General features: G+C 35.9%; 2 protein-coding genes across 4 annotated transcripts; both read left to right on the top strand.

Moving 5' to 3' along the window:
- The first annotated feature begins 2198 nt into the window (after nt 1-2198).
- LOC103987482 (NAP1-related protein 2) lies at nt 2199-6164 on the top strand. The gene is made up of 10 exons (XM_009405801.3): nt 2199-2440; nt 3345-3467; nt 3585-3635; nt 3837-3908; nt 4020-4133; nt 4222-4283; nt 4854-4914; nt 5089-5145; nt 5273-5317; nt 5684-6164. The coding sequence occupies exons 1-10, from the start codon at nt 2324-2326 to the stop codon at nt 5750-5752; spliced, it is 771 nt and encodes a 256-aa protein (XP_009404076.2). The 5' UTR covers nt 2199-2323; the 3' UTR covers nt 5753-6164.
- A 1885-nt stretch (nt 6165-8049) lies between these two features.
- LOC135582918 (HVA22-like protein a) lies at nt 8050-12725 on the top strand. 3 transcript variants are annotated; one of them, XR_010514136.1, is made up of 7 exons: nt 8065-8276; nt 9625-9651; nt 9749-9871; nt 10817-11060; nt 11515-11872; nt 12022-12077; nt 12321-12725. XR_010514136.1 is itself a non-coding variant. In XM_065186912.1 (6 exons), the coding sequence occupies exons 1-5, from the start codon at nt 8221-8223 to the stop codon at nt 11860-11862; spliced, it is 798 nt and encodes a 265-aa protein (XP_065042984.1). In that variant the 5' UTR covers nt 8050-8220; the 3' UTR covers nt 11863-11872; nt 12022-12294. The 3 variants fall into 3 exon arrangements, 2 of the variants coding, with proteins under 2 accessions (XP_065042984.1, XP_065042985.1); XM_065186912.1 differs by lacking the exon at nt 12321-12725 and having other exon boundaries at nt 8050-8276; nt 12022-12294; XM_065186913.1 differs by lacking the exon at nt 12022-12077 and having other exon boundaries at nt 8064-8276.
- Nucleotides 12726-13776: the final 1051 nt, after the last annotated feature.

The raw sequence follows: 13776 nt of genomic DNA, 5'->3' as shown, positions 1-13776 counted from the left end.
ACACTTAAATTAGTCAATATAGTAATAATAATTAACTATGTATTATAGAGAGGTTGATATGATAGCCAAGAAAGTGAATAAAAGGATGATATATGAGGGGGTGAAGATAGAGGAATAATTGATTTAGGTATTTTTGACTTTATACTTGAAAAAATATATTAGTTGGATATAACTTAATAATAATTAATATAAATAATTAAGTTATGATATATATTATCTGTAGTAGTCACTTGATCCACTTTTTTACCCCTAAGTTGAAGAAATCTACATAGTGGTATCGTTCTATTTATATAAAAAATGATATTATAAATAGGAGATATTATATTTAAAGTTTAAGAAAATATAGGAAAAAAAAGTAAGAGAAGATGATTATTCTAACTATTTAGAATCTACAAATTATTTTCACTTGACAAAATATGCAGCGGGTGTTTATCCAATTTCATCTATTAAGATAATAATTATAAACCCTTTAAGATAATTATGTAAATACTAAAACAAGATTTGAGAAATATTACTTCTTTCAAGAGATAACTATATTTATAATTTTACACATGTAACTAAAAATAAGTATTAATCAACTCAAACCTCATCATAAACATAAAAAACTATCAATAATAATTAAAAAAGATATTACAAATATAATCATGCTTCTCCCGAATACCTCCACTAAGCTTACTAATCCAAGATCTTAATATCTTAACAATACAAAATTCACCAATAAAAATCCTGAATTAGTTTTAAATAATCGATCTCCCCTTGTTTCACCAAAAATTAACAAAACACATACATGATATTAAAAATATAAATATCAATAATTAGTGAATAATATATAAATATCATAAATTTCTTTGTAACATCTCAATTAATCTTGTATCGACAAGATTAATATTGACTTATAGGGGTCTATTGAGTGTACTATTATCAATTTCAGTTTAAGCATCTTGACTAATGATTTAGATCAAATGAAGTTAATGAGCCAATTAATCTATCGAGCTCGGGTTGTGATAATGGTGATGTTGACGAAGACATTATTACGACGAAGACGTTATTGCTCACAATAGGAGAGGAGATGAAGTCATCACTAACACAAAATACTAAAGAGAAGGACTTCATCATCATATCACCATCGTTATAGAGAAACAGAGGATGAGAGGAGCGTTGGTCGCTATCGATTACATTGATTCGATGTAACACTCATATAAATCATTTGTTTTTTTGATCCAACTCGAATCTATTTGACTCGGACCATGATCATAATTGGAATAAAGTATCCCTCGCATCGATTGGTTTGAATTAAGTCATATGGTTTAATAAAAATGATTAACCTAATTTTAGATATATTTTTGATATATTAAATAAAAAGAGTTAAAAAAAGTAACACGGGGCATCATCCAACAAAATCGTATGATTAGGTATTTTAGTAAATTATTTATTATTCTTTATTTTAGAAATGAGAGATTGGGATATGCTACTGTGATTACAATGTGATGTAACAAAATATGTTTACATAATTTGAAATCATGTTATTTTTTTTAAAAGTCATATACCATACTCATTTACCCAACGTTCAGGGTTTAAGATTTTATTCGATATATTTTTTCATCTTAAATATTAATTTTATGATGATATATTAAATCCTCTTATCAAAATTTAAGAATTTAAAATCTCATTAAAAATATTAATTAATTTAATTAATAAAAAAATGACAATATATTATTATAAGGGATGGGCTCAAAAAATTCCACTTTTATCACCCATCCTTTCTAAAAAAAAGAAAAGAAAAGAAAATGATTTACCAGGTTTCAGATCATGTGCGGGCATCGCGGGTACGAGCCTTGCGATAGCTGTGACGTGTCTCTCACTTTAGTCGACCTCCGCGGTGCCGCACTGCCATCCATCGGGATTCGCGAAAATAAATGATCGGACGGTGGGGGTAGCCCGATCGATGAAAGCGACCGCGGTGGGTGATGCCGTGAGGCCCCGCCCACCCAACCTGATCGGATCTTTGATATCTAACATCCGCACCCGCTATATTCCGAGTACCTTCACCACAGTAAAGGTCACCTCCAACAGCCCGTCTCCTGAATCTTCTGTGCATCCTCCGCCACGTGGAAGGATGCGACGGAGGTGATCTTACGTGAGGTTACGAGATCTTAGCTTTAAGAAAGCCGCATGGCCGGTTTCTCTTTACATTTGATCACCGTCGGTCGCTAAAACCCTCCCTCTCTCTCGCGCGCGCGCCCTCTGTCGCGATTGCTTCGGCGGGTTGGGAATTAGGGTTAGGGTTTTCGGTGGCCGTTGAGACATTTGGAGAGCGGTGAAGATGGTGGCGGACAAGGCGAAGAAGACGAAGGTGGAGGATGAGGCTCCCGATCACATCGACGGCGAGCTTGTGCTATCCATTGAGAAGCTTCAGGAGATCCAAGACGAGATCGAGACGGTAATGACTCTCCAATTTGTGCTCATTTATTTTTCTTTGTCATCTCGTTTCCTAGTTGAATTGCTTTGTTGTGGGCATGGTTTTGATACGTATATACATTCGCTTTGCGCTTAATTATCTGGTGTTAGCGTAAGATCGCTGGAAATCTCGGAACTCATGCTTCTTGATTGTGGACGTCATAATTCATTATTGGAGAGTTTTAATTTTTGAATATCATTTTGTTATAATGTCTATCATGAATAAGATATGTGTTTAACTTTGCGGTTGCTTTTATGCGAGTGAGATCACAACATTGTGATTTTATGTACTCGAGCATTTATTTTTGATGTTAATTCTTTCATATGGTAGTGCAATTTGTGATTTTAGTCTGGTAAGATTGTTATGAACGATGTCAATCCCAATTGCTTGATGAAAGTTTGCGTAACTCATATTTTGTTCTTATATATATCTCTTTGGAAGTTCCAACTGTAGAAATTTTATCCTGCTTTCGGGTATTATCCACTGGTTAAACATGTAGACCTGTTCTTTGTTCGTTCAACTCCTTTCATCAGCATTGTGTATGGAAAAACCCAAAATGTGGTATCTGACTAAGAATATACAAAATATGTTGGTCTCTAATTCAGGTGTTGTTTTGGACAATGCCCCGTGCAGAATCATAGTGTCATGAATTATTGGTTACTGAGGTTGCAAATCGGTTGTTTGTCATATTTTGCTGTTCCTAAGAATTTTTGGAGCTGTATGTCTAGTTGAAGTCATTGAATTTTTTTTTGGTTTTTCCAATTTTGTTGGGCAAGCTAGTTTGATTCCTTAAAATTGAAGCTTTTCCTGAGAGTATGTATCTTTTATAGTTTATCAGTTCTTCTTCTGGTATGTTCTTGATTTCTTTTATTTCTCCGTCATATAGGTGAATGAGGAGGCAAGTGAGAAGGTCTTGGAGGTGGAACAGAAATATAATGAGATACGCAGACCTATCTACAAGAGGCGGACTGAGACTATTCAATCTATTCCAGATTTCTGGTTAACCGCGGTCTGCTATGCATTTATTCCTTTTTTTTCCATTTGTTTTTCTTCGTGGGAATCAGATCTGTTAGCATCTAAAAGATCACCTTTTGGGTTAACTATCCTGATCTTGGTATCCCTGCAGTTTCTGAGCCATCCAGTTCTTGGTGATCTTCTAAACGAGGAAGACCAAAAGGTCAGGTGTTGGTGTCAAAATACTTGTCACTAAACTTGACAGAATTTTCATAATTTGGGTGCAATGAAATTTCAATTATCTAATTTGCATTTTATTAATGAGTTTTGATTGGAATTCATAGAAAAGCTTTTGTGTATATATTTACCATTTTATTATTTGACCTCTGCAATGTTTGTTGACAAGTTCTATAACATCTTACAGATCTTCAAATACTTGGTGTCCTTAGACGTGGAACACTCTAAAGATGTTAAATCAGGCTACTCCATTACCTTTGTGAGTGATCTTTTTCATTGTTGGTCTTTGTGCTCTATCTCTAACAATTGAGCTCCCTATGATATTGTAATTATTATCATTCTTAGCATGGTCGGTCTTTTATATGTCCAGAACTTCTCCCCAAATCCATATTTTGAAGATACATGCTTGACAAAGACATATTCGTTCTTCGACGAAGGAACAACTAACATAACTGGCACCACGATTAAGTGGAAGGAGGGAATGGTAGGAATTTTCAGAATTGTTTTGTGCTACTTATTTAAGCTTAATGCTTCCAATTTTGCATCTTACAATTTGCCCTCATTTTTTGAAGAATGTTGCAAATGGTGTTGTTCATAAAAAGGAAGGGGGTAAGAGACCTTTACTTGAAGAAAGGTTAGGTTTTTGTGCTGTGATACTATGTATTTTGGTGCATTCATAATCTTTGTGATCTTATTATCTCTTAGTTCTTTGCAGTGTTCTGATCTTATAAGTAACCTACATCAAGTAATCTGTTTTCATGGTTTGGTTTCAAAGTCTTCTTTTCCCAGTTATTTGGCATGTTTTAATTTGAACATCTTGTAGAACATATTTGTGGTGATTAGTTATTTGCCTTTGTTATCCTCTTTTAATCATTGGCTAATTTTTATTTCTTTTTAGTAACAAGCAAACTCTTTATTTCAGACAACTACTTAACAGGAGCATTCATGATTACTGATTAGCTGATTTACTTGGTGGTACCACAGCCATATCAAGATTGATTACTTTAAGCATGTGATTTTGATAAATGGTTTTCTTATGTTTATTTATTTATTCTTTTATGGTCCAGTCACTACCTAATCAAACATTTAATTATAGTTACCCATGTGGGTTTATTAGATTATTGCTCTTATGTTCTAGTCATTAGTAGCTTTGCATATTTAATATTTACTTATTAATGCTAATATATAATCTCTCCTGTGGCAGTTTCTTTGCCTGGTTCAGTGAGGCTCAACAGAAAAATCTCTCAGAAGGGCTCTCTGATGAGGTGAGTTTTTTAAGGGTGCATTTGACAAATTATCATTAATTTGCTTATGTTAAATTAAAAATAATTTTTAGAAGCCATGTCTTGAAGATGATTTGGTTCTTTGTGATTCATCTCTCCATGTGTGTGTGTCTGTTTGCACAAAGCAACATAGTCTGTAACTTGTTAAACATGCAGATGGCTGAGATAATAAAGGAAGACTTTTGGCCCAATCCTTTGAAGTACTTTAACAATGTGGGTCTTTCCCCTTGAATTTTATTCTTTTATGCTGTGTTGTATTGCTTTTAACATTCTTTAGCTATTCCTTTTTCTTAACAATGCAACGACTAAATCGATCTGTATTTTGGGCTTGGTGGTGCAGGAAGCTGATGAGGAAGATTTTGGTGGAGACGAATATGATGATGAGGTAGTTCTCTTTCCTGTGAACCAACTTATGTCCAACCATGTTTGATCCTCTTTCCTGCTGTGAAGAGCCCTTCTGAATTCTGTCATCTTACATTTTGTCAAGCCCATAGTCTCTTCAAACGGTAGTTGTTATGAAGCTAACAAAGCACATTTTCAATCAGTTATAAGAAAAGTGCTGAAGAAAAATATATTCCGATACCTCATATGATACTGAAGGAAGCCCAGAATACAATGTTGCATAATGAAACACATGATAGATCATGTATTGCTTCTTTGCTTGTGTAAATTTTAAATAGAGTTGATGTGAAGGAGCCATGTATATATATTGATCGCCACTAAACCATCGAGTTTTTGATCTATTTGCCAGAAGGGAACCGACCTTGATGGCGAGGATGAATCGGGAGGTGATGAAGATGGCGAAGGGGATGACAGCTAAATTAATCACCTGGGTTTGCTTACAAATGGTTGCAGTAGGATCAGTGCATCTTGTGTCTGGACATCCTCTTCGGCAGGCTACTGACTGTGGACGTATTTGATCATCCATATCCATGCTACCAACTAGGAGTGGCCGCAGATATTAATTGATTGATATATATAGAAAGAGGAGATAGCATGTGTCCCCTTTTTTTCCTTCCTTTTTTCCCTCCCTTTTATAGAGAGCAGTTTGGTAATTTCCAAGGTATTTGTGATGTGCTACTCTTGTTCTTATCAGGGTAATCAATCTATCAATATTTCTTTGTAAGTGGGGAATAATTAAGTCCTTTATAAGGTAGTAGATTGCCCTTCATCAGAATATTACCATGCCAGAGGTATTATTTCCATACTTTTATTTATTTTTTTCTCTTTTATCCAAGAAATGTGATGAAATGCTTGGAATTTGTGGCTACTGCTTGTGGTAGGATGACCAATTTATTGGCAATGGAATCCATGCAAATTGGTGTGATCGCGGCAACAAATGCTGGCTAGCCGATTGATTTGTCTTCCCAAAACAAATCCGGTTTGATCTGATGTCCGTCCGATTTATTCGATTTGGGTTCATCGTCATCTGGTCCGATGGAACCACGTTTATCACACCGTACCTCAAGACCCAACCACTACATGACCCGTGAGCAAGTCGGCACCAATTAAGCGTTCATTCATAATCGTTCGTTTCAATACGGCGCCAGTACCCTTAGTATATTAGTACTTATATTTTTCAAAAGTTATATTAGAATTTCTATAAGTTATATTAGGATTTCTATATTTATAAAAGTAAAATATTAATCTCGTTTTTCCTCGTTCTCTCGATTCATTATCATTGAACATATGTTAACTTTGTCTCACTTCGATTTATCATTAAACATATGTGATATTTTCGTCAGTAAAATCGAGGATACGAGGAGAAACGAGATTAAATGTTTTACTTTCATAAGTATATAGATCATAATGTAATTTTTGAAAGTATAATGATCGAAATGCTAAAGTTTAACTAATTATAAGGGATAATCTATAATTAGCACTTCCAATTCACCCCTCTCGAATTGATCGTGATAGTTATCTTTTTATTCGAATCAAACAAATGATTTAGATGACAAAAAATATTCGAATGGATGGTTCTCATAAATTTCCTTTACATAGCTTGTAGTCCAGCACTATAATGGTTTCTCTCATGGAGTGCGTTATCGATGCATACTGCTCGTTACAAGTGGTACATACCGATTCAAGAACTTCTTAACACATGGATCGTTGATTACTAAGCAACACTAATGTTTTGACCCCATATCAGGCAATACAGGGTTTGTATTGGATGGTAACGGTCAAAATTCAACCATTATCAACTTGTATCGGACAGTAATGGTTAGTTTCAATCATTATCGATCTGTATCGAATAGTATTTTATACATACCATCCAAGATTCATATCATGGAACTTGATGAGGTATTGGTCAAGTTTATGCATAGAAGGGGAAGAGAATATCAATGGATGATTTTCAGTAGATGCGACAGAGCCTATACGACGTAGACACAGAGCGAAGCTCATTGTATTCATAACCATCGTATTATGGAGAATTTTATGGCCAACAATAGTACGATGATAGTTGATCATACTTTTCCAAGAAACAGTATGATATAAAACATTAGATTAGTAGCGAAAGTAAAAGTTTTGACATTCACTATGCTCCACACTAATACATGTCATATTTACGATCGTCTTAGGAACCGCTTCAGACACGTGTGATTCATAACGATTAACTTATGACTATTGTCACATTGATGCACTATGCCATATTAATATACTATATTATGAGATCAATTTTAGGATTGAGCCTAACAAATATATTATATTGATATTATTACTCGTGGAGTCATGTTATTCCATTTACTACTCGTAGAGTCATGTCATGTTATACATAAATACAAATATATTTATTGATTGATTTCGGTGTTAAAGTTTAAATTATATAAAAATTGATATAATAATTTAAATATTTTTTAATAGATAATTTAATATTAACATAAGAGCGATTCATTACTATTCTTTCCTAATTTATATTATTTTTATTAAAATTAGAATATATATATATATATTTATTTATTTCTAACTTTTTTTATTTTTAAAATATTTTTAGATGATTTTTAATTTATTTTAGGGATATAATCGGTATTTCAATATCGTACCAATTAAAGTTAGGTACATTCATACGGACTAAAATTACGAACCTCGATTTTTCTTTATTTTGATTGGCGGAGGCTTCTGCAGTGCCCGAACAGGACACATCTCCTTAGAGAGACTGGTTTCTCAGTGGCTTAATATCGGTTTTGGGGGTGCTGGATAGGGACGGAGATTTGCTTCCCACGCGCTTCGGGAGCTCGATCAACGGAGAAACGAAGTCAGCGAGTGCGAGGGATAGAAAAGAAGGAACGCATGGGTTCGGGAGCCTTTCTTAGGGTTGTGGCTCGAAACTTTGATGTTCTTGCTGGGTATGTATTCCTTTCCCAAGATTATGCCCCTCCATCGCCATTTACGTTCCCAATTTTTGTTGTTACATCTCGTCACCACCGTCTCCTTCTTCCCTTCTGTAAATTTTTACTGTGATTAGGTCGGTTAGTCTATTGCTTGCTAGCTTCTTTACCAATTATCAGAAATTTTTTTGACATGCTTCAGAATCAACCAAGAAAAATAAGTAATGACGCTCACGAACAATCCTTGGGTGAAAAAAGTTAGTGCTTTCTTTCTGGTAATGTCTTCAAGAGCCAGTGATTTTTTGCGTCGCCCTTTTAGGAGCTTTATGGATTCCGATACCTTAGGATCTCAGTTGCTCTATTTTGATTCAAAGATCATGTTTTTGGCAAAATGACGATTTTTCTTTTACGTACATGAGCATCTTAAGGGGCTTGTCAAGATTTTTCTTTCCCTTTTTCTTAGAGATAAGACTTACCCTGGTCACAAGTACTTGGGCGCCATTTCCCCAAGTATCGAAAAATAGCACTTTTCTATGTTGAAGAGGAAAACAATTACTAGGACAAGGCCTTGTTGGCGACAAAAGAAGAGAGGTTTTGCTCTCTTTTTGTGGGGAACGATATCTTATGCAAGCATTGTATCGTGTTCCTCCTTTATTTTGTATATTGTTCTTGATTAACCCACTTTGTCCAGTTTATCATAAGCTACAGAATTATGATGATTTATTTTGGCTCCATTTCACTTCTCTCTATATGAATCATTTTTGGCCTTTAATTTACTGCTTTGTGCTAATTGAACTGATTTGTAATGTTAAATCATTTTAATGCAACTGTGACTCTTTTTTTCGCCAATCTGGTGTTTTTCCTTCCAGAAATTATCAGTAACTATAAGTAATATCTGGTGTCACTTTGAACTCTGAATCCTTTTTTTTTTCTATATTATCTTTGTGATATGGATACAACTTCTTGAGATTGGCTTCAAAGCATGAAAATGAGGTTGTTGCATACGGAACAATGTTCAAATTGTTCAGATTTGGCCTGAGATGAAAATGGGGGAAAACTTGCAGTTGGTATTTGTGGCTTGAAGCCATAAGCAGTATAATAGATTAATTGCAAACAATATTGAGATAAATTCAAATCTGATGACATGTTAGGAGATAGAATCTGTGTTATGGCATTCCATTGTTGGATGTGGCTGAATGTTCTATTTTCTTAGTACTTGAGGATAATCAACATCAATAACTGTTTATACTGTTTTCAATAGGAATTTTGTTACTTAGTTAGAACATTTACCAGTAGATTTCTAGGAAAAGTGTTCCTCGTGTCTTAGTTCTATTACTCTGACACATTTCTTTTGTATTTTATGCAGGCCGTTAGTTACACTTGTATACCCATTGTAAGTACCATTGTGAACTACCAAGTGAAAGAGAGAAGAATTTGTCGTTTTAGAGATTAATTTGATGAGCATGCGTTTAAATTTTTGGTTTTGACAGGTATGCTTCAGTGAAGGCCATAGAAAGTAAGTCACCTGTTGACGATCAGCAGTGGCTTACTTTTTGGGTGTTGTATTCCTTGCTTACGCTCTTTGAGCTAACATTTGCAAAAGTTATTGAATGGTAATTACTCTTCTAAAGTAGCCTGGCATGATTTTCTGGTTGAAATTGATTTTTCTTTATTGCCCTATCTCCCTAATGCTTTATTTTCTTAATACCAAAAAGTATTTGTGGCTTGACCCGTGATAAGCTGTTTTCAAATTCTAATCTGTTCAGCTTCTTGGGTCAATCAAGCTACAATAATCTTCATGTCTTATCTCAAATTCGTATATGCATGTGGTCGATTGAGCAATTTAGTTGCTAGTCATAGTTTTCGACAAGTATGCAGGCCCAAGATAATGCATGATAACATATTCATATTGCGTAAAACAATAATATTTATGCATGTTGTGCTTACTCCTTGTTTAACATTAGAACAAACTTGATCCGTTTAGGTCCTTAAAAGGTATTGTTTCACAGCTTACTGAACTCTACTTTCTCTTCATGCAGCATCTTTCCTAATTATTTGACCATGCCTCAGTTTTTGGACATGGATTAATGTATTCAAGATCGTAGGGTGCGAAAAAAAAAATGACAGTAGGGTGTGAGATAGTAGGGTTGCTAAATATCTCCTTTTTGTATTTAGATCTATTAATTTAACTTTTTAGCTGATTTTATGAGTAGATCTAGGAACTTATGATCACTGTTTTTCTTCTATTTAATGCTATACATATTTTCACTAACTGAATAACACTCTTTCCCCCTTTTGGATGGAAGACTTGCTGGCTCAGAAATTTTCTAAATTGTTGACTGGTGAATGAGTTTTAGGCTTCTAAATAAAACCACACATGGGTTCTCTTTATGTTCTTTCCTTTTTATGTTGTGGCCTTTACCATTTATAAATTTCTGGCTTTCCTTTGCATGATATGGTTTATGGTAATAATTGTAAAAAATCGTAAATCAAATGAACCTAGCTTTCTTGACCCATACATACTAAATTTCAGCTGCAATATTATGGTTTTGTTGTAGGCTTCCATTTTGGCCTTTTGCAAAGTTGATTTTCAACTGCTGGCTAGTTTTACCGTACTTCAATGGTGCTGCATATGTCTATGAGCATTTCGTCAGGCCACTGGTTTTAAATCAACGGACAGTTAACATTTGGTATGTCCCACAGAAGAAAGGTATCTTCAGTAAACCAGATGATGTTCTATCAGCTGCAGAGAAATTTATTGAAGAAAATGGACCAGAAGCATTTGAAAAGCTTATCAACAAGGTACCTAAAATCCAAAGTCACTCTAATATCTCAATCCTTTTTGGTTGAAATCCCCATCATTTCAACCTCGAAAATGTTGCAACTCTTGCTGCCTTCAGGAATTTGTCCTTTTTCTTTTCGTAATATACACAATTCTGAATAAGTTCAGACTTCCTATAGGAATTTCTAACCCACTTCCGATTTTGGATTTTTGTTTAAACTTTTCATTGGGGCTTCTCTTATGCAGAAGAATCTGTATTTTGCCATTGCTAACATGTATTGCACAAAACTGGGGTTTGTCCCACCTCAAACTTCATCATTTGCTTCTTTCTCTTGACTAGTACCAGCAAGCATCAAATGGCATAGGCACCAACTTTTTTCACTCTGTTCTCAAGTAATTTAATATGCCTCTAAATCTTCCCGAGGCCACTGAAATTCATCAGTAACTCTTTTCTTTTCTTTCTCTGTTTCGAAGGCTCGAGGCGCATCAAAGTCCAAGAAGAGCAACAAGCATGTAACTTTTGACATGGGTGAGGCTGAAAGGGAATCCAAGTCTTGGAAGAGCTATGTTAGATTCAGCAAGTTGGATGCTAAAAAGATATCGAAGTCATCAAAGAGCAACAAACATGTGTCCTCTGATGAGATGGAGGTCGAAAAGGAGTCAAGAACCGGGGCTAATAAGATGGATGCTGAAAAGGAATCAAACCCCTCAAAGAGCGATAGGCATGTGACCTTTGATGAGATGGATGTCGAAAGAGAATCAAGGTCCTGGATGAACGGCAGTTTCATGATCTTTGATGATGATGGTAGATATTGGAACTAGAACTTGTCTGGTAAGCTGAAAAACATCCTAAAAGTTGTGGATATAATATGTAACATAGCAATATCCTCTCAACTTTCCATCAAACAACTAGTTTCATGATTCTCACAATGTTGTCATCCAGTAATCTTGAAATTCACTTTTATTTTCTTCTTCTTCTAGGTGATGATGAAGATATGTGCGCATTAAGAATCAGTGGACCCTCTCTTTGTTCTTTAGTTGAGTTCGTCACTTGAGTTTGCATCAATTTCAATCAGTCTGTCTAGAGATGCATATGTAATGCAAGATGTAGCTAGGTGTTTATGTGATGTAAATATTGGGCAAAAACTTGCTTTCTCCTCTGACTGATGTAACCAAGTGGATCGGTCCATTTTGCTGTTTCCTTTTTGTGATGCACATTCGTGCTATGGCGACCAAGATATTTCAGTGCTCTAATAGCCATTGAAAATTTTGGACTGCAGGAAAGCTGAAACCATCCTTGAGTTTACTCCACGCTGTCAGCTGCAGAGTAAAGTGAAACTCTGGTGCCATGAAGTTATACAAAGCTGATTTCAAATGGTTGGATTAACATATTTAACTTCTGGAAACATGTTGTGAGAAACAAATTGCACACTTGGCTTTAGTAACACAACATGGACATTCAAGAACAACCAGAAATACTGTTTCTTCCAGAGTTGACATTGTGTTGGTTGTACAGTAATTCAATGTTTCATCTTCATTTGTTTGTCAACTTCTATGAACATAGCTCAACATTGTGTTGAAGCATCCATCTTTGCTGGTTGACATGACAATCCCTGTTAGATGTAACTTGAATCAAGTTGATGTGTGCCTGTATAAAGTTATAATGGAACTCATTTGTTTTGGTAGCTGGAAAAGGTACAGTCGTATAGTGATTATGACTTGTTGTCACCTTCAAACAACACTTTCCACGGTACCATATCTAAGCTCTGCTTGATCATATTCATCTGTGGCCCTGCCTACGCCTGTTGATGATCAATGCATGCATGTTTCCAGTCTCTTTTTCTACTTGATCCCTCATTTCTTTTACTTTTCTTGTGCCGTAAGCCCAGGCTACTCTTGTCATTTTGTTATCGCACTCTTTCACACGAGGAACTGATTCATCCACCTCAGGACCACCGCTAGAATACCTCCTCATGCATTTGCTTTAACACAAGAGGAAACCTTTCCCTTCTTGATCAAGCTCTAGGGCAGCCCTAGTGCCATCTTGGGAAGGTCCATAGACCAGGGACCATGACCTGCTCTTGTCTCTGTTCCTCACCATTTGCTCATCTTCTCCAAGCAAGTCCAAAGCTGTGAACCATAAGTCATTTGGAGGAAGAGCAAGCAGCCAAATCATGTCCTTCAGCTACACTGGCATTTCTCACCCAAGCATTTGGTCCTCTATGCATTCAAACACTCTCTCAGCCATAACAGAGGAAGAAGACATCATCACTTCACGATCAACGTCAGTGCTCAACTACTACCAAGTGCTGGAAATCCACAGCCATGGAGGGTTTCTCTGCCCCCTGTCACTTGTCACAGTGCTGCGGCATGGCAAATGTCAAGCCACAGCAGTTAATGCTTGGGATTATCCAAAAGCCAGACTGCGCGATGACCCCTTCCTTCCCACCATTATGAAGTGAAATGAAGCACTACATTCCAAGCAAACTCGGTGACACCTTCTTTCTCACTCTAGAATGCGAGCAGAGCCGTCCATCTCACATCCACTCTTCATCTGGATCGTCCATATGATTGACTTTGACCAAAACGATCATGGTGGGGAGCGACATAACCGGTGAGGACACCGTTGGCACCTGCGGAAAAAAGAACGGCTCCGCTGCGGGCACTCCGACTGTCGTGTAAGAAATATTTCTTCCACTTGTTTGTTCGTACCCGTTCACTCATCCGCTATGCAGT

This window comes from Musa acuminata, chromosome BXJ1-6 (assembly GCF_036884655.1).
Source record: "Musa acuminata AAA Group cultivar baxijiao chromosome BXJ1-6, Cavendish_Baxijiao_AAA, whole genome shotgun sequence".
In the NCBI taxonomy this organism is placed as follows: Eukaryota; Viridiplantae; Streptophyta; class Magnoliopsida; order Zingiberales; family Musaceae; genus Musa; species Musa acuminata.
The sequence above is the reverse complement of the archived record's forward strand: the minus strand, read 5'-3'. Positions and strand labels throughout refer to the sequence as shown.

Excerpts from the sequence above, each read along its gene's own strand:
- LOC135582918 (XM_065186913.1), top strand. The coding sequence starts at position 8,221 with ATGGGTTCGGGAGCCTTTCTTAGGGTTGTGGCTCGAAACTTTGATGTT. Across the intron at positions 8,277-9,624 it reads AACTTTGATGTTCTTGCTGG|GCCGTTAGTTACACTTGTAT; the intron begins GTATGTATTCCT and ends TATTTTATGCAG. Across the intron at positions 11,061-11,514 it reads TTGAAAAGCTTATCAACAAG|GCTCGAGGCGCATCAAAGTC; the intron begins GTACCTAAAATC and ends TCTGTTTCGAAG.
- LOC103987482 (XM_009405801.3), top strand. The coding sequence starts at position 2,324 with ATGGTGGCGGACAAGGCGAAGAAGACGAAGGTGGAGGATGAGGCTCCC. Across the intron at positions 3,468-3,584 it reads CAGATTTCTGGTTAACCGCG|TTTCTGAGCCATCCAGTTCT; the intron begins GTCTGCTATGCA and ends GTATCCCTGCAG. Across the intron at positions 5,146-5,272 it reads CTTTGAAGTACTTTAACAAT|GAAGCTGATGAGGAAGATTT; the intron begins GTGGGTCTTTCC and ends TTGGTGGTGCAG.